At 37.6% G+C, this 27,785-nt stretch overlaps 1 protein-coding gene across 1 annotated transcript in view; it reads right to left on the minus strand.

Moving 5' to 3' along the window:
• LEO1 (LEO1 homolog, Paf1/RNA polymerase II complex component) overlaps positions 1 to 27,785 on the minus strand; it is a 56,104-nt gene that overhangs the window by 12,398 nt on the left and 15,921 nt on the right. The window contains exons 4-9 of the mRNA XM_027840878.1: positions 27,571 to 27,665; positions 25,240 to 25,385; positions 20,159 to 20,243; positions 15,671 to 15,765; positions 14,702 to 14,836; positions 1,156 to 1,291 (exon numbers count right to left, since the gene is read on the minus strand). Coding sequence (XP_027696679.1) covers positions 1,156 to 1,291; positions 14,702 to 14,836; positions 15,671 to 15,765; positions 20,159 to 20,243; positions 25,240 to 25,385; positions 27,571 to 27,665 — 692 coding nt within the window. The remainder of the gene's footprint in view (positions 1 to 1,155; positions 1,292 to 14,701; positions 14,837 to 15,670; positions 15,766 to 20,158; positions 20,244 to 25,239; positions 25,386 to 27,570; positions 27,666 to 27,785) is intronic.

The following is a 27,785-nucleotide window of genomic DNA, read 5'->3' on the forward strand; positions in this document are numbered from 1 at the left end:
ACTATGGCAATACCTAGCTTTACTGAACCCGCTTCTGAAGACAAGAAGGCAGACTTCCAGAGGGTAAAATGACAGGCTTGGCAGAGAGAGATACAACCAGCAAACTAAGCTGACAATAAAACTGGAGGGCAGGGTGCCATAGCATCTGGCTGACTCCTACCCTCTTCTTCTTCCTGTAATTTCCTTTTCAAAAAAACAGAAGGAAGCTACATAGGAAATATGGCTCAGAAATGAATGACAAACACACTTGTCAAAGACAGGTAGTAAGAAAGAAGACTGAAAACATAAATGTCTGTAACACTGTTATTTTGTTTATCAGGAAATGTAAGTTAGCAGCACAATGCCACTCAACTGTCTCTTGGAGGTACCTTGCCAGACAATCTTAGCCCTCATTTATAAATTCCATAAATTTGAAATTCTGAAAAGTATACCATCATAAATTAACCGAACACATTCCAACCACCAACTGGTAAGTCCTATTCTGATCCTGATCTAGGTATCATTCTACCTGTAGTTTCAATTCTATTTCATCCTATACCTAATGAGACTCTCTACCATTTTTTAATTTATTAGTATCTTTTGATTTTATGTTACCATTTCCAAATACTTCTCTCACACACTGCCCCGCCACAACCATACCTAGTCACAAAGAAATAAAAAAGATTTTTAAAAAGCAGTTCAGCAAAACCAATCCAACAGCAACAATGTGAAAATATAAGACACATTCCACACCCCTAGTACCCCATCTCAAATAGAATATGTAATATTTCATACCCTTCCACAAAGAAAAGAAGAGCATTTTCTCAATTCTTCTCCAGGAATACTTATCATTTCAATCCAACTTTATAATAAAGTTCTAAACTGAATCTATATGGTTATTGAAATGTCTTTTCAACCACAGCTTAAAACGAGCAACTGAGTAACTACTGAAATATCTAGGTGAAAACCTCAAACTTTTTTTAAAGTGCCTTGAGTTCTACTTTATTACTATCACCAATGCTGTCCTTATGACCACCCTTTGGTCTCATCCTATGCTTAGGGATTTCTGATCATATGAGCAGGTAATAATTATAACATCAGCCAACTAAAGAGTAGGTAAATAAAAATAAAACTCTCAATGAACAAAATCATAGGGCAAACCTAAGCCAAAAATACCTTAATCATTTCTGTGCGCTGGCATTCTGGATCACGACCAGCCATGGGTAAGATTCTAATTTTCTGTGTCTTCGAACATCTATCAGCAAGTGACAGGGTCATCTTCCTGTGTGTGGCACTGTCTGTAGAGTGAGGTCTGTCACAAAATGAGCAAAAATGTATTACTGTTTAACAAATGCCTATGAAAGCTAATCATAATACTTATGACATGAACATGTACATATTTATAAAAATTAACAAGCAACAACATACACTACATCCTTTAAGTCTAAGCCTTTTTTACTGTCTAATATACTCATGAATGTCTATATCTGTTGTGGCCCTCAGGGTGAGGGGAGAGAGGAAGGGCTTCTGTTCTATATTCCCTAATAACCATTGATTAGAGGAAGTAAAGTGAAGGAATTCAAGGAAAGGGAGGCATAGACAAGTCGAGTTCTTTTTTTTTTTCCCTTAACAAAGTGTATGCAACTATGATAATCAAGATGGAAAAAAGAGTGAAAAATAACAAAGCTGGCTCAGGTGCTAGAGGACTGAGAGGAGGAAGCATAGACTTTCTCTGCAATGTACATTAATTAGTGCATTTCAGAAGTTCTAAGTAATTAGTTGCAAAGTTCAGGAAGGTCTTGTTAAGATAGTATGACATAGTGAAAAGAACAGTGGTGTGGGAATCAGAAACCTCAGCTGGAATCACAGCAGTACACTAACTTGTGTGATAACCATGGATAACTCACTTCCCCTCTGAGGCTTAATCGCCTATTCAAAAATTCAACAACAATTTGTTAAAACTCCTACATGTGGCACATACTATGTTAGGGATCTAGTACAGAAAGATAAAAATGGCAGACCTAACCATCAAGGAGACTATATCCCAAATATACAGGCTTCACAAGACTTGGCAACTTATTAGATGAAAGAAGTTAAGGAGAGAAAAAAGGCAAAGACGAAGCTAAGGTTTTAAGCCTGATGATAGTAGAGTATCATTATCAACATCCTATTAATAACATGATGACAATGATAATATTAACTACCAGGTGGAGTGGACACAGAGTCAGGTCTTGCAGCCAGGAAGACCCAGGTTTCAGTTACTCCTCTGATACAAACTGGCCACACGCAAAAAGTAAGTTACAGAGCAGTTGTCCATCTGCACTGGTGGAAGAAGTTCCTTAACTAGGAATTTCCTATACCAATAAAGTCACAGGCCCAGATTAATAAATCAACAAGAACAGTAAGAGCTGACATTTATATAGCATCTTAATATTTTTAGAATGCTTAGGACATGATATCCTTTGATCCTCATGCCAAACCTGTGGTAGGTACAATACACATTATTATCCCAGTTTAATGGGGAAACAGACTCAGAGAGGTCCAGTAACTTGTCTATGATCACACAGCTATTAAGTACTCATTTTAATAATTTAGGAGAAGGAGCCACTTTGGGAGTCAAGATGATGGATTCAGTTTAGGGTTTAGTTCAGAGTTCAAATTACCAGTGGAACATCGACATGGAAATGTCCAAAAGGCATCTGGGAGATGTAGGACTAGAATTCAGGTACAGAAACTAAAGCTGGATATAAGGATCAAAAGGAATGGTAAGATTTAGGAGTCGTCTTCATAGAGCTGAGAACTAAAACCATGACAACAGATCATCGAGGGAGAGAATAGAAAATGAGTAGAGAAATAAGTCCAGGAAAGCACTTTTGGAATTAGAAGAAGACAATGATCCAGCAAAAGAAATCAGATAAATGGGAGAAAAACCAGTCAAAATGGGTACGTGATTTAGACCTAAAGGGTGACACCATAAGCAAATTAGGGGAGCGTGGAACAGTTTACCTGTCAGATCTATGGATGAGTGAAGAATTTATGACTAAACAAGAGACAGAGAGCACTACGGGATGTAAAATGGATAATTTTGACTTCATTAAATAAAAAGGGTTTTGCACAAACAAAACCAATGCAGCCAAGACTAGAAGAAAAGCAGAAAACTGGGGAAAATTTTTACAGCAAGTTTCTCTGCTAAAGGTCTCATTTCTCAGATATATAGAGAACTGAGTCAAATTATTAAGAATACAAATCATCCCCCAATTAATAAATGGTCAAAGTATATGAACAGGCAGTTTTCAGATGCAATAATTAAAGCTATCTACAGTCATATTTTCAAAAATGCTCTAAATCACTATTGATTAGAGAAAAGCAAATTAAAATAATTCTGAGACTCTACCCCACACCTATCAGATTGGTTAATATGACAGAAAAGAAAAATGACAAGGGTTGGAAGGGAGGTGGGAAAACCGAGACACTAATGTACTGTTGGTGGAGTTGTGAACTGATTCGACCATTCTGAAGAATAATTTGGATCTGGGCCCAAAGGGTTATAAAACTATGTATACCCTTTGACCCAGCAATACCATTATTAGGTCTGTATCTCAAAGAGATAAAAAACAAAAAGGAAAATGACCTATAGGCACAAAAATGTTCATGCAGCTCTTTTTTGTAGTGCCAAAAAATTGGAAACTGAGGGATGCCCATCAATTGGGGAATGGCTGAACAAGGTGTGGTATATGTTTGTATTGTGCTATAAGAAATGATCAGCAGGATGCTTTCAGAAAAACCTGGAAAGACTTACATGAACTGACACAAAGTGAAGTAAGCAGAAGCAGGAGAACACTGTACATGGTAACAGCAATATTGTACAATGATCAACTGTGAATGACTTAGTTATTCTCAGTGTTACAAAGATTCAAGACAATTCCAAAGGACTTATGATGAAAAATGCTATCCATCTCCAGAGACAGAACTGATGGCGTCTGAATGCAGACTGAAGTATACTTTTTTACTTACTTTATTTTTCTTGGGGGTTTTTCTTTTTTTTTTGGAAGGGGGTTCTATCACAAAACAACCCATATGGAAATATGTTTTGCATGACTGCACTTATATAACCTATATCAAATTGCATGTCTTCTCAATGAGGGGGGCAGGGAAGGAGGGACAGAGAGAATTTGGAACTCAAAATCTGAAATACTAATGTTAAAATTGTTTTCACATGTAATTGGGAAAAAAACAAAATACTTAAAACAAAAAAATTTTACATGTAATTGGGAAAAAATAAAATATTTAAAGAGGAAGACAAAAAAGAAAAAAAATGAGAGAAAAACCAAGAGAACTATGTCAAGTGAGTTTCTAGAAGGCTGAAGTGGTCAACAGTGTCAAAAGCTACAGAAATGTCAAAAAGGATGAGGCCTGAGAAAGGATCCTTGGATTTGACAATTGGGTCATAAGTGACCTTGGATAGAATTCTTTCAGGAAAGTAATGAGATTCAAAGCCAGAAAAGAAGCATTTTAAGACAAAGGGAATAAAACAGCATAGAACAGAGGTGTCAAACTTAAGTTGGAAAATGTTTAACAAAATAAATAAAAATACAATACAATACAGATAATGTTAATTTGTGGCTTTTTAAGTCAATGTGGGTGGGCAGAAATCCATTTCTATTTGAATTTGACACCACTGACAGAGACTAGTTCTAGAAGTTGAGAAATAAAGGAGAAAGGTATAAGACAATAATTTGAATGGATAACAGAGGAAATACTTGAAAATACCTGAAAGTATATTTGTAGTAAGTGGGTAGATGATTAAAAAGATAAACTCCCACAGAAGAGAGAATATAAAATGAGGGAGTTGGACTGTATCACATCTATTAGATTTAACATTCTATCATCTATCATACTATTTTATGACCTAGGCAAACTTGTTTGCCATGATACAAAAATGAGGACTTCATACTATACGTGAGTAACTCAACAGAAAGGATAAGAAATATCATACTAAGTATTATGTTCTCTTATGTGAGCCAAACAAGCATCTATATGCCTTAAAGTACTGTATGATAAATGTTAGTTATTAATGCTACAAGAAATTCCGTTTCTTAATATATTTTACCATTTCATAATCCTGTCAGGCAACTGATGTCACAACATAATTGAACATTAAGAACTAGGGATAGGTACTAGAACTGTGATTTCAATGAAACAGAACTTTCCTCAACACAAGACAGCACCTTCTCTGAAATTTTTCATCTTAGAAATAGCCTAGAGCAGAGGTGTCAGCACCAACCAGATATAAATGTAATTGGGAAATATTTAACAAACTAAAAAAACAAACAAACAAACAATTGAATTTGATATCACTGGCCTAGAGCAGGGATGGGGAACTGCTGCCTCAAGGCCACATGTGGTTCTCTAGGTCCTCAAGTACGTCCTTTTGAATCCAAACTTCACAGAATAAATCCCCTTAATAAAAGGATTTGTTCTGTAAAACTTGGACTCAGTCAAAAGGTCACACCCAAGGACCTAGAAGGCCACAGGTTTCCCACCCCTGGCTTAGAGCATTGAGAGGTTAAGTACTTCTACAGGGTCCCACACAATCATGTATCAGAGGTAGGGCTTGAACCAGGGCCTTTCTGGCTTTGTGACTGGCTCTCTCTATCCAATACGATACCACATTGTTCCTCAAACAAACAGAATTATCTTTAGGGAAATTCAATATTCAATAATTTCTTATCTGTAGGAGCAGGGAACAAGAACCTATCATTCAGGGGCAGCTAAGTGGCAAAGTGGATAGAGCATCAGCCCTGGAGTTAGGAGGACCTGAGCTCAAATACAGCCTCAGACACATAACACTAGCTATACGACTCTGGGCAAGTCATTTGACCCCAACTGCCTCACCAAAAAAAAAAAAAAGAACCTATCATTCTTTGTTGGACCTCCCAAAGAAAGATCATGAATAATGATTACTGCAGCCACATTCAACAGATCTTAGGCTGTAAAAATCTTTTATCTTCCTCTACAATCTGCAGTAGCCCTGCCCATGTTTCTCTTTTTTCCCCTTGCCCATGTTCCTTCTAACCACATCCCTTCCTTCCTAATGCTTAAGAGATGGTAGGGAATAAGCATTTATACAGTGCTCACTATGTGCCAGGCACTGTGCTAAGTGCTTCTGAGTATGTCATTTGATTTTCAGTACAAGCCTGTGAGGATGGTAGAGGAATTATATTCATCAGATAACAGACTCAAAAAACTTTTGTCTGGTAACCATTCAAATAATACCTATAGGTAAAAATCTTATTATAATAAACTCCAAAGTTTTTCCAAATTATTTTGCTATAATGGAATATTGTGAAAAAATCAATGCACTGAGAGGCAGCTAGGTGATGCAGTGTATAGAGTACCAGCCCTGGATTCAGAAGGACCTGAGTTCAAATTCCACCTCAGACACATACTAGCTGTGTGACCCTGGCCAAGTCACTTAACCCTGATTGCCTCCCTTCCCCCGCCCTCAACCAGTACACTGCTAGAAATCACATTCCTAGACTTGAAAATTAAATAGGTAATTCCCTGCATCCACAGAACAAAAAGATATTTTTTGAAGCAAGTAGGTGAAGAAGGAACATACTATATTATACATACATATCCTCTGTTCCCTCTTTCCTTTTCTCTTATTTAGGATTTCTGTGCAGAGTTTATGAGTTGAAGCATGAGGCATATTTTGTTCAGGGAGCAAAGGTGCAGCAGGATGAGTGGAGGTGAAGGGTAAATACTCTAGTCAAGGGAAAAAACTGTGAAGAGTTCAAGTTATTTTATTAGAGATCAAATGTTACCTGGACAGCAACCACAGAAAGCATCTATTATTGATTATGTAACAATGTAACTGGGTAAGCAGTATGCTGCTACGGGCCACCTGTCAGGGTAAGGACTGTGCTGTATAGAGGGCGTATACATATTTAGTGGGTACATTTTGTAAAAGAAGCTCACTGAATACACTGCCACAGATATAAATTCTGCTTTAGAAATAAATTTAAAATAAAATGAAAAGTTAACGAAAAGGAGAGGCAGGATTCACAAAACTTTTTTCCCATCTTTCGGGCTGCCTCAATTTATTTTAAGCCTCAGACACACTAATCTGAATGGCTCTTTTTTTGTGGCACACGCACATGGTATATGCACACGCACATATGCCTGCTGCCCAACCGAGTGTCACTTCATTTGCATGACTTGAATATTATGTATGGATATGGCAATGAAGAGGGGAGGCAGTGGGTTCTATTCCGGCAAAGCTCCAGCAGCCTGGAGGAAGGTTTCTCCCTTGCTGCTATTCATTACCCAAGAAAGCCACTGCACCAACACCACAGAGGTAGAAGAGGCACCAATCAGGGTTTTCTGAGGCCAGCACCATTAGGGACACTGAACCCCCACATTGGAAACCACTGCTACCTTGGGAAATGCTCCAAAACTGTCAATTTCAGTAGTAGTCTAAACATAACACACACACACACTTTCAAATGGACAGCTATATGACTTCAGACTTAAAGAGTACAGACAGCCGCAGACCTCTAGGTAAAGTGATATTTACATAATGAGGCCGATGTAGGGAAGGGAGGGAGGGAGTCACCAAGAGGTCCATATGCCCATGAAAGCAGGGGGCTGACGGCTGGCACACAGTTCAAGGACACGTGGGGGCCAGGGACAGAGAAGCAAGAGCAGGAGGAGGAAGACACAGAGGCCAGAGCCAGCCATGTGGAGGCCTGGCCGAAACCGAGAGGAAGAACACATGGTGGGGCAGACGCATGGGGCTGGAGACAGATAAAAAAACAGGAGAGGATGAGAAACGTGCAAGGGCCAGGGACAGACATGCGGTACCCAAGTGGATGGATGGAGGACAGACATATGGGGGCTGGACATGCAGGAGGCGGATGAAGGAGGGCAAAGGTCTCCTCTCTCTGCATCAGATGTCTTAAGCCAAGCCCCCATGCTCTCTCTGGCCTTGTCCATTTTTCTACTTTCACCTGGAGGGGTTTTTTTAGGTGTTTTTTTTTTCTTTTTTGGTGGGGGGAGGCCATGGACTGCCAAGCAGAGGGGAAGGAGAAGGGACAGAGAGCCCAGTATTGCACAGTAAAGTTAACATAGGTATTTTTTGGAATGTGGATTTCTTTCAGAATTCTTAAAGTCAAGTTTGCTTAATGAGAATTTACAGAAAGCAAAAATTGTAGGTACATGTAAATAATGCCCCTCCAAGTGTGTATCAGTTTGGTGGAGTTCTTAGTTCCTATTTGGAAGGATAAAACTGAAACAGTAGATCATAAAAAAGCTAACTATACTCTGAAAATATTTTGTTTTATGAGCAATACTGTATTGAAAGAAAACATCGGGTTAATTCACAGATTAGCATGAATCATTAAGTGCTTTAGTCAGTCACTGGACACAATTTACACATAACCAACGCACCTCTTTCTCGGAAAGAGTATTTCATGTATCTAACCAGGAACAGACAAATGATAAGCAAACCTGAAGAAAAAGATCTGCAGCCCAAAGGATACATGTGCATAACAACTCTAATCTTTTGAATCTGCGTTCATGGACCAAGTCTACTCTTGAGAATATACAACATGATCCTGTGCCCTATGGTCTGAACTCTGTGGGTTTCTAGTGTCCAGAGATCATAAATAGGTGGTCCTAAAATGGAAGAGAGGAAGCCAAGTATAGTGGCAGAAAAAGATATACCTATTCAAAAGGAAAGGATAACCTAGCATTCAAAAAAGAGGGGACAGCAAATCTGCTTTCACGACCAAACACCACCCAACTACTATTTCTATCATGTTAATCTTCAAATATGAGTAACCCTTACCAAATGCCTCCCCTGCTCCTGAGCACCAAGAACTGCTGGAAATGAAACCAAATAGTGTCCACTGCACATTCATGCTTTCTAAAATAAATGGTTCCTGGCTAATCTAGCTAATCATTTTATTCATCTATAATTGACTCCCTAACTGTATTCCCTAGGGCTGACTGGTTATTCTAAAGTCTTTCATGACCCCATCTCCATCTATAGAAGCAATGCCCCTTTCTCAGAACGTGGTTCTTAACTAAAGATCAAGGCCATCCACAGTGAGCTCCCTCATCTTTCATCTTCCACAGCTCAGATTCCCTCTCTGTCCCCACCTATGCTATCAGCTTTTGCTCTATCTCAGAGGCCTTCCCCCCTCCACTCATCAGAAGCCCTTGGGCCTATCCTTCCCCATCTCTTCTGAAAGCATGCTCAATAGGCTTTTCTCTCATCTCCAGTTTATCATCATATACTGGTTCCTTCCAAGCAACTGATACAAATCATCAGGTTTTCCCTATCCTATAAAAACAGCTCCAACAACCCCAAAACCATTGTCCTCTAACCCCTTGGAAAGAGTAGACTATACTACTTGTTTCACTCATTGAGTTATCAGCCTCTTCTTATCTGGCTTCCAATCGCACTCAACTGAAACTACTCTGTCCAAGACCACTGATGACATTTCCTCCCTTGATTTCTGTGCCACCGGGCTCTCCTGGTTCTCCTTCTTTCTGGCAGCTTCTTCTCAGGATCTTTCACTAGTTCATCTTCCTCTTCTTGCCATGTGGGTGTGCCCCACAGTCCTGTCCTCAGCCCTCTCCCTACATTTTCTCCCTTGATGATTTATCCTATGCACTCCCATAACTGCTATGATCACATCTGTATAAATGACTCCAAAATCTATAAATCTAATACCAATCTCTAACCTGAGTTTCAGTGTCACATCTCCACCTGCCTGTTAGACTTCTCTATATGCATGTCCTGTTGGCATGCACAGATAATCACTTGTCAAATCCTGTCAGTCATAGCACCATATCCCCTCTCCTAATTCCCTCTGCTGCTACTGTAATTCAGATCTGTCTCTACTCTTTCTTCAGTCCAGACTATTCTTCACACAGCTGCCAGTCATTGCCCAAATGCAAGTCAAACCATGCACACACTCCCGCTCCAAAAACTTTCAAGAGACCACTATTCCTAACAGGTTAAGATACAAACTCTTTATCCTAGTAGTTTAGACCCTCACAATCTGGCTCCAACCTATTATTTCAATCTACTTTTCTTTAAGCATGCTACGCTTTAGCCAAGTTAAACAACTATGACTTTCTCAATCTTATCCAGATCACTTCTGACTCTGTCTACTTGTATAGAGCACTCCCCATGCCTAGAATACACACCTTCAGCATTTCTGCAGAAGGCTCAGATCAAGTATTACCTCCTCTAAGAAGGATCTTCCCTGATCCCCCAAATGTAAATTCCTTTACCCTCAAATTTTCTTAATACACTCATCTGGAGCTCTCCCTTACCCTCATGACATTCTGTCTTGTTTTATACTTATACAATAGTCATATCCCCAAATTAAAATGCAGATTTCTTGGATGCAAAGTCTATGTCATTTTTTTTATGCCCAGCACCTGCACAGTGTCTCATACTTAACAGGCACATAATAAATCTTTCTTGAATTGAGTTGTTGAAGTAAAAACTGAGAAGCCACTAGCTATCTTCCATATTTCTCCAGGAACAGAGCTAGGTATTGAGAAAACCCTCAAGAAGATTACATTCTATCAGAGGAGACATATGTACACATATGCAAAACACATTCCACATAGATAAGGCTGGGGTGATCAGGAAAGGCCTATTTTAAAAAGTGGCACTTGAACTGAGTTCTGAAGGAAGTTAATAATTCTAAAAGGCAGAAATGAGAAGGGAGTGTACTCCAGGCACGAAGCACCACCTGTGCAAAGGCATAGAGATGGAAGATGGAGAATCGTGTAGGAGAAACAGCAAGAGGGCCAGTTTGGCTAGATTTGAGAGAGTGTGAGGGGAGCAATGCATAATAAAACTCAAAAGTAGGTTGGAGCCAAATTTTTCATGCCAAACAGGGGAGTCTGTATTTGACTCTTGAAGTAATAGAAATTCGCTGGGGTTTATTAAGCAGGAGAGTGATGAGGTCAGCTCTGTGCTTTAGGAACACCACTACTGCAGTTTGGTGGAGACTCGACTGGAGTGAGCAACTTGAAACAGGAAAGAGTCCAGGCCACAGGCAGTGGCCGTGTGAACAAAGAGAAGAGACAGAAAGAAGAGATGTTTTTGAAGCATACCTGAAAAGATTTGGCAAGTATCTAGCTATATGGGATAAGGAAGAGGGAAAAGACAAGGACAACTTTGAGTTGCAAACCTGACTGACTGTAAGAATGGTGGTACCCCTGGACAGAAGGAGGTTAAGTATGGGAAAGGGGTGGTTATGGTTTTGAAGATGTTATGCTTTTGGAGATGTTGTGTTTGAGTTCATAGGACATTCAGTTAATAATATCCAATATGACGGTAGTTGGTGATATACTAAAGCTCAGATAAGATACTTGGGCTGGATATCTAGATCTGTGAGTCATCTTCATAGAGATAATGATTAAAGCTATGAAAGCTAATGAGATCAACAAGGGACAGAATATATAGAAAGAAAAAAGGCCCAGGACAGAGCCTTATGGTACACTCAAAGTAAAGAGGTTAAATGGATATGATGATCCAGCAAAGGAAAAAAAGGAATGGTCAAATAGACAGGAGGAGAACCAAGGTAGAAGGGTATCATGAAACCCCAAAAAAGAAACAATATCCAGAAGGAGAGGGTGATCAATAGTGTCAAATGTTGCAGAGAGGTAAGAAGGATAAAGATTGAGAGATGGTCATCAGATTACTGATGTATGAAAAAGACCTAGATGGTTTGGATTGATTGCCAACTCAATAAGAGAAGTACAGCATACAAAATAAGAGAAGTAATTATTCTATTATATTCCATACTTTCCATAGCATATCCAGAAGATTCTGTTCTTATCTAGGGGCTACTTTTAAAGGAGGTGTTGATAAAGTGGGGGAGGGTATGGAAAATGTCACACTGGGAACAGGCGAAGAAAATGATGATGTTTAGCTTTGAAAAGAGAGGACTTAAGAGGAACACAACAGCTGACTTCAAATATCTGCAGTACTACATCAGGGAGTATGTATTACTACAGAACTTCCCAAAGGTGAAGCCAAGATGGCAGCTAAGAGGCAGCAAACCAGCTGAACTCTCTCAACATTCCCCTCCAAACAAGTTTAAAATAATGCCTCAAATCAAATTTTGGAGAGGCAAAGCCAACAAAAAGTTAGGGTGAGACAATTTTTTCAGGCCTGAGAAAATTTAGTTCTGCAGGAGAGGAGACCTGTCTAGAGTACACAATTAATGCATGGATGAATAAGTTGCAACATACGATTGTGATGGAATACTGCTGTGCTGTAAGAAACGATGAGCAGCATGCTTTCAGAAACCCAGGAACTGAACTGATGCAAAATGAGAACACTATAACAGCAATATTATATGATGATCAACTGTGAATCATTTAGTTATTCTCAGCAATGCATAATCCAAGGCAATTCTGAGGGACTTATGATGAAAAAATGCTAACCACCTCCAAAAAAAGAACTGACAGAGTCTGAATGCATATTGAAGCATTTAAAAATTTTTTATTATTATTCTTGGTTTTTTCGGTCTGTATTTTCTTTTCTCACATGTCTAATACGAAAATGTTTTGCAGGACTGCACATGTACAATCTATATCAAATTGCTTGCCTTCTCAAGGAGTGGACAGAGAAGGGAAAGAGAGAGAGAATATGTAACTCAATTTTTTTTAAATGAATGTTAAAAGTTTTTGTTTGTGTGTAATTGAGGGAAAAAAATTAAAAATTAAATTTAAAAAAATGACAAAGGTGGTAGTTTCAGAAAAACGTGGCAAAACCTGTGAATTGATGAAAATGAATTGATGCAAAGTAAAGTGAGAATTGGGGGATCACTGTGCATAATAACAGCAATGCTGTTATATAACGATGATCTACTGGCTACTCTGATCAATACAATGATCCAAGACAATTCCAAAGGACTCACAATGATATCTATGTCCACAGAGAGAAGTGCCCACTGAAGTGCCATTTTTTCACTTGTTTTTTGCTTTTTTTCCCCCAATATCGTTACTATGGAAATGTTTTGCATGATTTCACATGTAGAGTTGATATCATATTGCCTGCATTCTCAGTGCGTGAGGAGGAGGGAGAGTGAGAATTTAGAACTCAAAATTTAAAAAGCAAAGAATGTTTAAAATAAATAATAATAAAAATTTTAAAGCATTATTATATATAGCTACAGAAAGCTAAGTTAGGAGCAAATAGATGAAAGATTCTAGCAAAGTCTGGTTAAATATATCAATCAATCAACATGTATTTATTAAGCACCTGCTATGTCCTGGGCTCCATGCTAGGCATTGAAGATAAAAATATAACAAATGAAATTATCTCTATGCTTATATGAGGTATATGAGAAATGGGGAAGCATTCATACGTAAGTATATATAGACAAAAAAATTATATGTTTGTGTGTACATACACACACACACACACACACACATATATACACACACATACACATATTAACATATACATACTATACGGACATAAGTGTATATGTATGTATGTGTGTGTGTATACAAATATATATGTACATATGTGTGTGTATATATATATATATATAAAATGGAATAAATCTGAAGAGAACAAAGTTAGTAAGTATAATGTAGTTAAATGAAAGGTAGCTGGAGAGGAAGAACAGTAACAGCTGAAGGGCTTTTACATAGAAAGCAGTCCCTAAGCTGCCTGCTGAAGGAAAAGAGAAGCTCTATGAGGCAGAGGTGTGGAGGGAGTACATTCTTGGTCTGGGGGATGGCCAATGCAAAAGGATGAATGTCAACAGAAAGCCAGCTTAGTGTGATTAGAAAGATATTTTGGGACCAGGTTTTGAAGGGATTTATAGCTAAACAGAAGCATTTATATTTGTTGCTGGAGGCAACTGCAGTTGGGTGAGTAGAGGGGGTCACACAGTCAGATGTGAGCAAAATCACTTTGGCAGCTACACATACAATGGTCAGAACAGGGAGAATCTTGAGATAGGGAGACCAATGAGGAAGGTATTGAGATAATCCAGGCAAGATGCTCCTGAGCTAAGGTGGTAGATGAACAGGGAGAAGGAGTGAAGTAGCAGAGATGTTGTAGAGACAGAAACAGTAAGATTTAGGAACTGACTGGATAGGTAGGGTGAAGGGGAGTGAAGAGTGAAGGAAACTCCCAAGGTTACAAAGGTTAGTGTATTAGTAATCTGGATATTTAATGAGTCAGGAAACATTCTTCCTTCCCAGAGGAAGGAGACTGAAAGGCTTCAGCAAAAATAAGAAAGTCTGGAAGAGAAAAGTGTTGAGGAGAAAGGTAATGAGCTCAGTTTTTTGAATTTGAGATATCATTGGGACATTTAAGTCCGAAATATCCAACAGGCAATTAGCGATGGAGTACTGAAACTCAAAAGAAAAAATGGGACTGGATATATACATCTATGAATCATCTACATAGAGACAGAGTTAATCTCATGCGAGCTGACAGGTTACCAAGAGTGTACAGTTAGAAAAGAGCCTGGGAAAACATTGGGGAACACCTACTACTAGGGGGAGTAACATGGATAATGAGCTAGCAAAGGAGACCAACATCCAGGAAAGGGTGGTCAACAGTGTCATTTGCAGCAGATATATCAGTCAAGAAGGATTAAGACTGAGAAAAGACCATCTAATTTGGTGGTTCAGAGATCACTGGTAATTTATTAATATTTACCTGAAAGTTAGTTTTGTCTTGAAAACAGCTTGTCCCTGAAGACCAGTTCCTTGTCTTATAAACAGATGATTATGATCCCCTTGTAATGGTGCTTTGTAGACATCAAAAACTTCATTACCTAAATGAAGTGACATGCTTAAGAAGGAAAAAAAAACTTAGCACGTTAGCAATGTGGATATTTAAGTAGTCATACAACTTTCTTTCCCCTCATTTTTTCATTTAAAACATAAAAAGTAACTGATTCTAAAGAAAATTAACCTTCCTTCACTTTACAGGTGGGAGAGTCCTACACACACGGGGTACCGCATATTCTGTCAGACTCAGCTGATATGTTGGTTGGTTTTATTGAAATGTTTTGGAGGGATACATTCAGAAATAAATGTGATGTAAAGACAACAGGTAATCATAAAAATCTTTTAAGGAAACAATACTACCACTAGCAACAAATAATTCAGAAGAGAACAAAAACAGAAATGAAAATAGATAGTTCGAAAAATTGACCTACTGTAGTGAAATATACAAAGCTAAAATAACATCTATCTTTTCAATTAGAACACAACTGATCTAAAATTTTTCTAAGACCATTAATAAATCAATACCAATAGTTTCCAAAAACAGTAAACTACAATTAGTGTTATATCAGTGGGTGATCTATCTCCTCCATCCTTATCTGCTGGAGCCAACAGGGAAGGTGACATTTTATTGCCATCATAATCAGAGATGTATCACATCTTTTATTGCTATCTTTATTAGAGATGCACCACAAACTCACCCTCCTCTCTACTTACTTTTACAAAGTCCTATGAAAAACCAGAGACCCAGGAGGTGAGCAATTTCTTGGTTAATCTGGTTAAAGTCCCTATTCAAAGGTTCTAATCCATTCAATATTTCAATCCTCTCACACCACCCCTGCATATTTTAAAACTTTTCTTTCATTTTATAAAAACCAGAATGTTAATTTCAACTAACCTTCCATCTGACCACTTAACTATTCGAGCATTACTTTCACGAATATCATTTCCTTCTTCATCCCTCCTCATTCGCCACCGTATAGTGTTCTCTACCTTTTAAAAAAATACATTCATTAGAAAGCCAAACTGTATAAAATTGTTTTTTTCCTTCTCCTTGTCCCACCACCTATCAAAGAAAAGCATAATCACAAAGCAAGAATGGGAGCATATGTGGTGAAATGTAAAAAGCACATAGGTCTTCGTGTCAGGAGACATATTTCTGCCACATACTAACTATAGCTAAGTGACCTGAGGTAAGTCACTGAGTCTCTCTTGGTCTTATTTTCTCATTTGCAAAAAAGGAGATAATGCTGGCATGATTTACTGCACAGGTTTACTGTGGGGCAAAGTTCTCTGTAAACCTTAAAGGGATACATAAATTTGTTATCATTCATACTAACAGAAAACAGCAAATTCCCATTGAATTTGTCAACTAGTAGGTGGCAAATAACTTCTCCCTATGCTGACCAGCTGAGAGGAGGCAAAACCACATTCCCTAATGCTCAGTAATAAAACCAATCATTAATAAACAATCATCTAAATAAGAGTTTCCAATATCCAATGTAAAGAATGCTTTGTGTGAAACAGGTGTTTCTACTACTCTGTAAACCTAACACAGCAGCCTCTCTGAGATGCTGTTTAACCTACCTTTACAATTCAAGTTCTACCAGCCCTTCTCATAGATACTCTCCTCCCTTTTTTCCTCCCCTCAAAAGTCACTGCAGCCAGATAATAAAAAAAAAAAAATGCCAAAGTAGTGGTCATCAATCTTGTCTTCCCTCCCCATACAAAAAATTTGGAATATATGCACACAACAATACAAATAAATAAACAAAATTGACATATTATTAACTGATTGCCCACTATGTGAAAAATATTCTATTACGGAATTAAAAAATGAATCAGGTGTTGGCTTTCACATACAAAAATGATGCAACTAAACCACTGTCGGCAGGATATGCTGAATTCTTTCTTCATTAATTGTACCAGATCTACATGTGCCACTCCATGTGAAGACAAAGATGTAGCCTTTTAAATATGTATGCATACATGCCACAAGTTAGAAGTTGTTGCTGAAGCTGTTCCTGTTAACTGTTTAATTCAAGACCTGTACACATTGTTCCTTATTCATTAACCAATTAACTTTATTACCTGTAGATAGTATCCAAGTTCTTATGTAAACCTGAAATTTGACTGATTTACTTTTTAATGTCATAGAGAAAAATTTCTTATTTTTCATGACATAACAAGGTTTTGAAGTTTTAAAAATTCTGAGTTACATAGTGCTCAAGATAAAGAAAGTACCAATGTTTGGGAAGAAAAAAACTAGGGAAAAATGTCTTCTGTTTAAAAAATGAATGTCTCAAAGGTTCTATGGTCTAACAAACCAAAAACACACAACTAAGAAATATCATGAAAAGTAGGAAAAGGAAAGGGTAAAAATGAGGAGACAAGGCAAACTTATTATAAACCTATTACAGCAGATCAAAGACAATCAAAAAAAGGGAGAGTAGTTATGAAAAAACATGAAGAGTTGAAAACAAAATGGGGATTAGGAAAGGTAATCAACACACCAATGAAACATCATTAATATTTTATAAATTAGAAAATTAACATTATAACCAGACATAAAAATATTCAGTACTAACAGGAAGATGTATGTTCTCAAGGGAAAAAAAAAAAAAAAACTAGTCCAAGAGTCAAGAAAAAATTTAAACAATGTCAGCTCACAATTGTTAGGCCTTGAATAAAAGTTACTTAACCTCTTTTCACCTTCATTTTTTTAATCTAAAAAATAAGAATGTTGCTATCTGATATTATAAAACAAAATAATAATGATAATGATAGTAACACACAGGAACCTCATTATTATGTTATCCTTGGGCTTTGAGGCTCTTTCTAACAAAGTCCTTAATGGCATTTGAGTATTAAACCCACTTGAGCAAGATTCAGGACAACATTGTCTCATAATGGATTCTGCTTGAAAACTGAACAGTATAACAAGGAAGTTGCTCAATTTGTATATTCTACCTTCATTGGAACTCTAATGTGTAGCCTCTGCTCTACCTTCACATGACAGGCAGCCTAATCAGGCCCTCATCACCTCTGGGGATGCTAATGTGCCTCTCCACTTGAAGTCTCCCCCTACTCTAATATTTCTTAATACTGGCTCCCTACCTCCTCTGGGATGGGAATGTATGACCTTCAGCCACCTGGCTCCACCCAGCCTTTCTAAGCTAATCACAGATGACTCCTCTTCATATATTCTACCTTGCAGCCAAACTGGACTACAAGTTATTCCCTGGAACTCAACTATGCATTTGTACAATCTATCCCCAACGCAAACCAAATGGAATTGATCTCCACTCCAAACTACCCTTAAAACAGCTGCCAAAATGATTTTCCTAAAGCACAGATCTGACCATGTCAGTCTCCTACTCAATAAATTCCAGTGGTTCCCTATTACCTCTGAGGTAAAATACTAATTCCTTTATTTGGCTTTTAAAGTATTGCACAACTGGCCCCCACCTACCTTTCCAGCCTCATTATATATTACTCCCCTTTCTATACTCTGTAGTTATTCAAATTGGTCTTCTTGCTGTTACACACACACACACACACACACACACGGCACTTTCTGTGCCTTTGTACTAACTTCCATATCTGAAATGTCCTCTCCACACCTCCATCTCAGACTCCCTCGCTTGCTTCAAGATTCAGGTAAACACTATTATCTATGTGAAACTTTTCCTAATCCTCCCCAAGGAGGAGCTAATGTCCTCCCTTCCTAAACTACCTTACAGTTCTTTTCTATTTATTCTGTATGCACACATGTATAGGTAAATGCTGTCTTCCCTGATAGACTGTAATGTTCCTGGACAGCAGGGATTACTTCACTTTTGTCGTTCTCTACCTCTTAGAACCCTCCTGTAATTTTAAGTCTCAGCTTAGTTGTCAGATTTCCTCAGTTGTTAATGCCTTCTCACTTCTTAAGTTATTTTTTATTTATTTATCTGTGTATACACTATATCCTAGCAGTACAATGTAAGTAAGTTCCAGGGATTCTTTGATTTTGTCTCTATAACCCCAGGACCCCAGGACACCTAACAGAAAAAGGAACCGAGGGCAGCTAGGTGGTGCAGTGGATAGAGCACCGGCCCTGCAGTCAGGAGGACCTGAGTTCAAATACGGCCTCAGACACATAATACTTCCTAGCTGAGTGACCATGGACAAGTCACTTAACCCCAACTGCCTCACTAAAAAAAAAAAAAAAAAGAAAAGAAAAGAAAAAGGAACCTTAAAGATGATATAGTATAACTTCTTTATTTTACAATTAAAGAAATTGAGGTCTACGGGGGACTAAATGATTTATTCAAGATCTCAACTAGTAAATTATAGAGCTAGGATTCAAACCTAGCTCTTCTGACTCGACATCTAGCACCCTTTCCGCTGACTGCACTGCAGGGTTCAACCTGAAACCTAAGAATAGTAAAACTCTTATTTGTTTATATTCCAAATTAGCTTAAGATAATTTACAAAAATGCAGAGTCTTTTAAAAAGTAGCATATATAGGAAACACTACAGATTACAGGAGTGCAGTTTCAAATATCTATCTAGGTAGAACCTATCAAGCTATCATGAGCTTCAGTGTCTCCTGCCATCTAATGCTACCTCAGCCTCACAGACTAAATGTCTCAAGCAGTCTTTCTTCTATGCTAACAGCTGATCAGCATTTCTTTGTAGCTGAAGATTATCCAAGCTATACAGGGTTTTGGGTCTCAAGTCTTAGTACAGTTTTAAGCTCTATAGTTTAAACTTAATCTTAAGCTTATGAGGCTCTACAGCTTTAAACGACAATGATTTCCAGGGTACCTTGTATGATATTAAGTGTAAATAAGAATTGAGAACTTTAATAGAGGCTCTTTAACCATGTAAACAAAAAAAAAAGCTAAAGTCACTAAAAAAAGGGAGGGCTTTAGAAATATGGCAACTACCCAAAGTATTGTGTATACGGAGCAAATATGTTTTTGAACATAACTATGTACCATCCACAGAATCAAATTCAATTCAGTAGCAAACACTGAGCATCTACAATATGTAAGAAAGTGTACTAGATGCTATATGACAACCCAAGATTTACCTATTTTAGGTAGAGAGCTAGAATACATTTCTTGAGAATAGGTACTGAGGGAAAGGTCTGTCAACTAATGTATAAGAGAAGTCAAGAAATTATTACTGCAAATAGGTATAACAAAGGACAGAAAAATTATACATCTTCTATCAAAAGAAATATTTTGAAAAAGGTAAACAATTTGATTCTATTCTGATTTATGGGCTGACAGAATAGGAAACAGAAGCTCAAATTAAAAAGAAAGCCTCCAGTTATTCCATGTCTTACTTAATAAAAAGGATTCAAAAACTACAAAAAGGGAATATATGATGATACCTTAAGCTTTAACCTGGTTCTACCTTCTTCATCAAGCATCTCTTCATCTTCAAATTCATCCTCATAATACTGAGGGTCAAAAGGTCTACAAATGGACAAAAATACAAATCAATTCAATTTTAGACATATTTGGTATGTGATCATTATTACAGGAGAATTCTTCAACTACACACACACACACACACACACACACACACACACACATCTTTTAAGGACAACTAAGTGGAACTTCAAAATGTTTTCATTACAGTAAGATTCTTACTGAAATGATACAAACTGTAATGAGATATCATGTGACCTATACTGCCAACTAAAAACACACATACACAGACACAATGCTTCAATGTTTTATTAATAAGGGGAACAAAAATAAAAACTTTCAAAATATAATTATATTACTACGTTTTCCTGTCAGTATTTTTAACCCATAAGATAATTCAAGATCATCCTGACTCTTGGATTTAAGTGCTTTCTTATTAACTTGTTGATCCATGATTTTATAGATGTGCATATCCTCTCCACTGATGCAATAAATCAACAAGTATTTATTAAGCGCTTACAATATGTTAGGTACAATAAACTGTAGGCTTTCTACACTTTCACATCTCATCAGATTCTAATATAGAATAATCTAGGTCTTCCTCTTGTTTTCTTTTTAAATACTAATGGATTATCCAAGTTGTCTAACTGCTGGATCTTATTAAAGGAGGCCTTCTTTCTGCTTGCACATTTCCTGGTAATGAAAGTTACGTCAGTTCTTACATATGAAGTGCTGGTAACAAGTAAAAGTCTGAATATGTCCACCAAACATCTTTCCACCAGCCTTTGAGTCATTTATAATTTTAATTCTTCTGACATCAAGCTGTACCAAGTTTGTAACTAAATAGCATAACCAAAGGAAGAGGAGTATTAAAGAAATTGCTACTTGTGCGGCTTTTGTGGCAACATGAAGTTTGGGGTCACTGAAAGCACTATTCAGTTTTCAAAAAGTGACCCAGCTTCTCCTCCTCCAATCCTGGGCCTCTGGAGAGCTTGTCCAAGATGCACATATGGAAGAACTAGCCAGTCTGCATTCCAGCTATAAGTCAGAGGTCTGAGCAAGATGTATTTTTCATTTCTTTTGTTTTTATAATGTAGAATATTAAAACAATCCATCTTTTTTTAGATCTATGGATTTCACTGATGAGACTCTGAAGTGTAGAATGAAGTCATCAACAAGTGGAACATTTAGAAAAGCCTACGATAATTAGACAATTTTTCTTTTGAACTTTAAGTAAGGTTATCTTCCATTAACAATAGCAAACATGATCATACATCTCCTTGTTAAACACTTTCATTGATTAAATTTTAGACAATCAAATGAGATGAAGGAAGAAAAAAAAAGCACTACTTCCATTTGGCTTTTTCAAACTAAAACAAACCTCTGTAGATGATAACAGGGCTATTCTATTAATAGATACTTCCATGAACTTTAGAGCCTCCAATATAAAAAGCTGAGAGATACTCAGTTTTAAAACTACCATTTATCCAAATTAAAAGATAAACTTAAATAAATTCTGAGCTATTGCTAAAAAAGTCTTTTCAAGAGTCACCTCTAACTTATTTGACAAAGGGCAAAATGGATAACTCAAATAACCTTCATGTGATCATCACTGACAGATACTCCTCTAACTGCATAACCTCACTCTTATTTCTCTTGGCTAAAAGCATTATGGGCTGGAGAGAGGAAACCCTAATGGAACGTGGCAAAGGACATACTGGTTCATCACTCAGCATTCCTGGCAGTAAGAAGAGATTACAAAACTCATCTAGGTATTTGAGGGAAACCACTTGGAAGAGCTCAGATAACATGAGAAAAATCATGCTTGGAACAAAACTGAAAATGCAAATATGAAAACTACTAAATAGTATATATAATTCTACTCTATCTCTACGTAATGAATGACATGGTTTCATATTAAAATTTCTTAAATAAAGTTTTAGAAGGATATATTCTAGTTATAAAAACATGGTAGGTATTTTTTTACAAATGTGTTCAATTACATATAGTACAAAAAAATACTGCTCCTACTATAAAAGGTTTGTTCTGAAAGTAAAACTTTAAAAAGGAATTCACACATACATCCTTATGTCATTTCCTCCTATCCTGTTTTCAATGATCTCACTTTCATTCAAGTTTGAATGGAAAAAAAAAGGACCCATTTGCCCTTCCTTTTACAACTTCATTATTCATTCTAAACTATCTCAGGATGATTCCTGAAATAATTTTCCTTTGAGCTAGATCTTTACTAAGAGGAAAAATTGAAGTTAAAACTCAAAACTCAATTTAAAAATACTAAACCTTGTCAAAAAGATAATTTTGCAACAACTTCACTGAAAAGCTTTGAAAAAGCTCTTCCTACCACCACCACACAGCCCTGCCCCGGCACCTCTGCTGATTGGTTTACATGGTTAGAATAGGGTTAATAAGGAAAATTAGCTTCACTTTCTTCTATGATCAGAGGCTGGAAAATGCCTGACACTGGTCACAAGGGGGAGTGCTAAGAGACTGTGAATAAATTGCTAAAAACAACTGGAAAAAAAATTCTAAAAGAGCACCCTTCAGTAATTAAATCATATTATATATCTTCAAATACAAAGGATGGATATAAAGGCTGATACTATAAGCAAACTGGGAGAGCGAGGAATAGTTTACCTGTCAGATTTATGAAGAACAGAAGAATTTATGACCAAATAAGAGATAGAAAACATTATGAAATGCAAAATGGATAATTCTGATTACATTAAATTGAAAAGTTTTTACACAAACAAAGCCAATGCAACCAAGATTAGGGAGGGAAGCAGAAAGCTGGGAAAGAATTTTTACAACCAGTGTCTCTGATAAGGGTCTCATTTCTAAAATATATAGAGAACTAAGTTTATAAGAATACAAGTCATTCCCCAATTGAGAAACGGTCAAAAGATATAAACAGACAGTTTTCAGATGAAGAAATTAAAGCTATCTGTAGTCATATGAAAAAATGCTCTAAATCACTACTGATGAAAGAAATGCAAATCAAAACAACTATGAGGTACCACATCACACCTACCAGGTTGGCTAACATGACAAAACAGGAAAATGATAAATGTTGGAGAAGATGTGGGAAAACTGGAACACTAATGCATTGTTAGTGGAGTTGTGAACTGATCCAACCATTTTGGAGAGTAATCTGGAATTATGCCCAAAGGGTTATAAAAATGTGCATATCCTTTGATCCAGCAATAGCACTTCTAGGGCTGTAATCCAAAGAGATCATACAAATGGGAAAAGGACCCACACGTTCAAAAATATTTATAGCAGCTCTTTCTGTGGTGGCAAAGAACTGGAAATTGAGGGGATGGCCATCAATTGGGGAATGGTTGAATAAGTTTTGGTATATGAATGTGATGGAATACTATTATTCCATGAAAAATGATGAGCAAATGGACTTCAGAAAAACCTGGAAAGACTTGTATGGACTGATGCTGAGTGAAGTGAGCAGAACCAGTAGAACACTGTACACAGTAACGGCCACGTTGTGTGATGACTAACTTTAATAGACTTATCTCAGCAATGCAAGGATCTAAGACATCTCCAAAAGTCTCATGATGGAAAATCCTATCCACATCCAGAGAAAGAACTATGGAGTTTGAATGCAAATCAAAGCATACTATTTGCTCTTTTTTTTTTCTGTTTTGTTTTGTTTCCTCTTTCTTATGGTTCCTCCTATTGGTTCTAATTCTTCTTTACAACATAACTAATGTGAAAATATGTTTAATAGGAATGTATATGTAAAGCCTACATCAGATTGCATGCCTTCTTGGGGAGGGAGGTGGGGAGGGAGGGGGAGAAAATTTAAAACTCAAAAGCTTATGGGGCAGCTAGATGGTGCAGTGGTTAGAGCGCTGGCCTTAAGAGTCAGGAGGACCTGAGTTCAAATTCAGCCTCAGACTCCTGACATTTACTTAGCTGTGTAACCCTGGGCAAGTCACTTAACCCCTGTTGCCACACCAAAAAAAGAAAAAGTTTTATGGAAGTAATTGTTGAAAACTAAAAATAAATTAATTAAATAAAAAAATACAAAGGATGATGCCCTTTGAAATGTCAGTCAATAAACATTTAATAAGTAGATACTATGTGCCAAGCATTGTGGGGATAATAAGGAAGGCAAACAAAAATTTGCCCTAGAGGGGCTCACAACTTAATAGGGGAGACAACACAACAAATACAAACAAGCCATATAAAGAATAAATTATAAATAATCAACAGAGGGAAGGCATCAGAATTAAGAGGGATTGAGAAAGGCTTCCTGTAGAAAGTGGGACTTGAAGGAAGCCAGGGAAGGCAGGAGGCAGAGGTGAGGAAGGAGAGCATTCCAGGCATGGGAGGCAGCCAGCAAAAAATTCAAGTCAGATTATTCAAGTAACAACAGAGCCAGGGTCACGGGATCAAAAGGTATGTGACAGAGTATAAGACTAGAAATTTGGGGGATAGGAGGAGGGATGGGGAAGAAAAGAGCAGATTAGAAAGGGCTTTGAATGCCAAAGGAGTGTATTGAGTAGAATGGGTAACATAGTCGGACCTGTGCTTTAGGAAGACCAATTTGACAAGTAGGTGGGGAATAGAATGGAGTGGGGGGGGGAAACTTGTGGCAGGCAGGTCTATCAGCAGGCTATAGCAATGGTCCAGGTATGAGGGGACAAGGGCCTGCACCAGGGTGGTAGCAGTATTAGAGGAGAGAAGGGGCATATGAGAGAGATGTTACAAAGGCAGAATTGACAGGCCTTGGCAACAGATCGGACACGGGAGGAAGGAGGGATACGGCATCAAAGTCAAGATATGAGGATGACATCTAGATTATGAGCCTGGGTGAATGGAATTCCTAAAATCTCTTAAAGTCAAGACTTCAAAATTATAAATTATTTTTACTAATGTGATAAGGCAACTTAATCATTAGCTACAATGTAACAGAAATTTCCCCAGAAAATATAAAATGAGAAAAATTATCAGAATCTTAAAAGTGCTGTTCCACTGTTAGAAAATCTACAATTCAGGACATTACCTGGGTTCCACACTGAGAAAGTTGGGCAGTTTGACAAAATACAAGTCATTTCCTAAGTCAGTGTTTACTTTGGGTATTTCCACTTCTATTCTGGTCTCCGGAATAGGTTCTTCTTCCTGCTGCTCCTGAGGCAACCCATTTTCATCCTAGTAAATATATTAAAGAACTGAAGGACTAAAAGGGACAGTAAAAATCATCTAGACCAACTACACTGTTCAGATGTACGTGGGAGAAAAAGCAAATATACACTTTAAGAATAATGCAGTGCAAAGAAATCACCGACAGTAGTAACTTTTTGGTGCCTCAATTGCTTGTTTTTAAGAGACTTAAAAACAGTGAAGATTAGTTGGGTTTTTTTTTTATTTTTACTTATCCTACTTAAAATACCCGAACTTGAAAAATCAACAAATAATTATTTTAATGAACCCTAATTAAAATCATCAAAAATGAGTACCACAAACTAAGAGTCCAGATTTGGGCTAAAGAAATAATAGCAAACATTCAAGTAGCACTTTAAATTTTGCAATTTACTTGACAAACATTATCTCACTTGATCCTTACAACAACCAAGGAATGTAGGCACGGTATTATCCACATTTTACCTATGCAGAAACCGAGGCTCAGAGAGGCGATGTGACTTGCCAAGATCACAAAACTAGCAAGTATGTGAGACAATACTCAGGTCTGACTGACTGCAAGTCATTCAGAGATATGTAGCTGCCTATTAGATTTGCTGTATCTGTCTGCATGCAGCAATACACCACTGACAGAACAGCTCTAAAATACTAGAATAGCTTCACTCTAGAATGTGATGCTCTTTCTCCTTGTGCAAACAAAATGCCCTTATTTTTAACACATAAATCTCATCTGTATTTTTATTTCTTTTTTTTATTATTATTTTTAGGCAGTTGGGGTTAAGTGACTTGCCCAGGGTCACACAGCTAGTAAGTGCCAAGTGTTTGGTCTGAGGCCAGATTTGAACTCAGGTCCTCCTGACTTCAGGGCCAGCGCTCAATCCACCATGCCACCGAGCTGCCCCCTATTCTTATTTCTTTTAAAAGGTATCAAGTTAATACTGCTCAAATGAATGACACCTGAAATACAAGAATAAAAAGTGCCTACAAACAAAATACTTCACAATGTCCCAATTCACATTTGTTTAAAAAAACAAACAAACAAACAAAGAACTAGAGAATATACTCGATCAAACTGCAGACTAGGCTCCTGTGCATATAGGCAACCTGAAAGCTTTTACTACACAAGGCAAGACAACAACAACAAGCTGGCACTTACATTCATATAGCACTTTTAAGGTTTGCAAAGTGCATTATAAATTTGATCTCATTTGATTCTGACAACAAAACTGGGAAATCCCCCTACTTTACAGATGAGGAAACTGGGGCAGGCAGAAGTTAAGTTACTTGCCCAGTGCCACACAGCTAATAAGTGTCTGAGGTGAGATTTAAACTCAGGTCTTCCTGAATCCAGAAGCAGCATTCTATCCACTGTGCCTCCCAGTTGCATCATTCTCCTGGCAGAAGCCTAAGTCTGTCCCTCAAGACCCAGAGGACCAAGTATGAGAAAACCCCCAATCTCTCCTCCAGCCAGTCTCCTACTGTTACTCTGGGTCTGTGAGGAATCTTTGCTTCTACCAGAACAGAAATGGTGATAGGAGGCAAACAAGAGAATCAAGATTCATGGCAAACTCAGAGTAATGGTAGGACTCCTGACATGGAATCCTTTATAAAGATTCATATTGTTGGGGCAGCTAGGTGGCACAGTGGATAGAGCACCAGCCCTGGATTCAGGAGGACCTGAGCTCAAATTTGGCCTCAGACACACAACACTTACTAGCTGTATGACTCTGGATAAGTCACTTAACCCCGTTGCCTGGCTCCCCCCAAAAAAATGTTGTTTCTGCCCACAAGGAACTCTCATTCTAATTGGGAAGAAGACCTGTAATGTGAATTAAGAAAAAATGGAAAAAAAAAAAAGGTTCATATTCTTTATGGAGTTAAATTTAAAATTTTAAAAAACATTTCCCACTTTTAAACAGTAATTGATGAGAAACACAATGCCTCTTCTTACCTGAGGTGTAGAACATCTTAATCTCTAAATCAGAATCCACACAGTCCGGGCCCCTGAATTTAGCACCACCTGCCAAACGCTTGGCAGTAAGACCAGAACCACCTAACATCCAATAACATTCAACAAAGCCCTGAAGGCCAGGCACTAGTTCTGTGATCATAAGACAGGAAGAGAAGACTCTGGGGCTGATCCATGACCTTTTATTTTAATAATGGTTCCAGTTCAGGATAGGTATTTACTCACAATTGGCTGTCCTGGAGTGGGTGGTTTGTCTTCCCCATCACTCCCTGAAGAAATGTCATCTGCACCTCCAAATAGATCCAAGGTTTCACTATTGTCTTCAATGAGTGAAAAGAAAAAATACATCACTTTCCTATAACTAAAGTCAAACGGAACACAGCTCATCTGAATGTCTATGTGTATGTGTCATAAAATGCCCCGACACACAAAACTATGTC

The sequence above is a fragment of the Vombatus ursinus genome, unplaced genomic scaffold (genome assembly GCF_900497805.2).
Source record: "Vombatus ursinus unplaced genomic scaffold, bare-nosed wombat genome assembly UNPS02014848.1, whole genome shotgun sequence".
NCBI classification, from domain to species: domain Eukaryota; kingdom Metazoa; phylum Chordata; class Mammalia; order Diprotodontia; family Vombatidae; genus Vombatus; species Vombatus ursinus.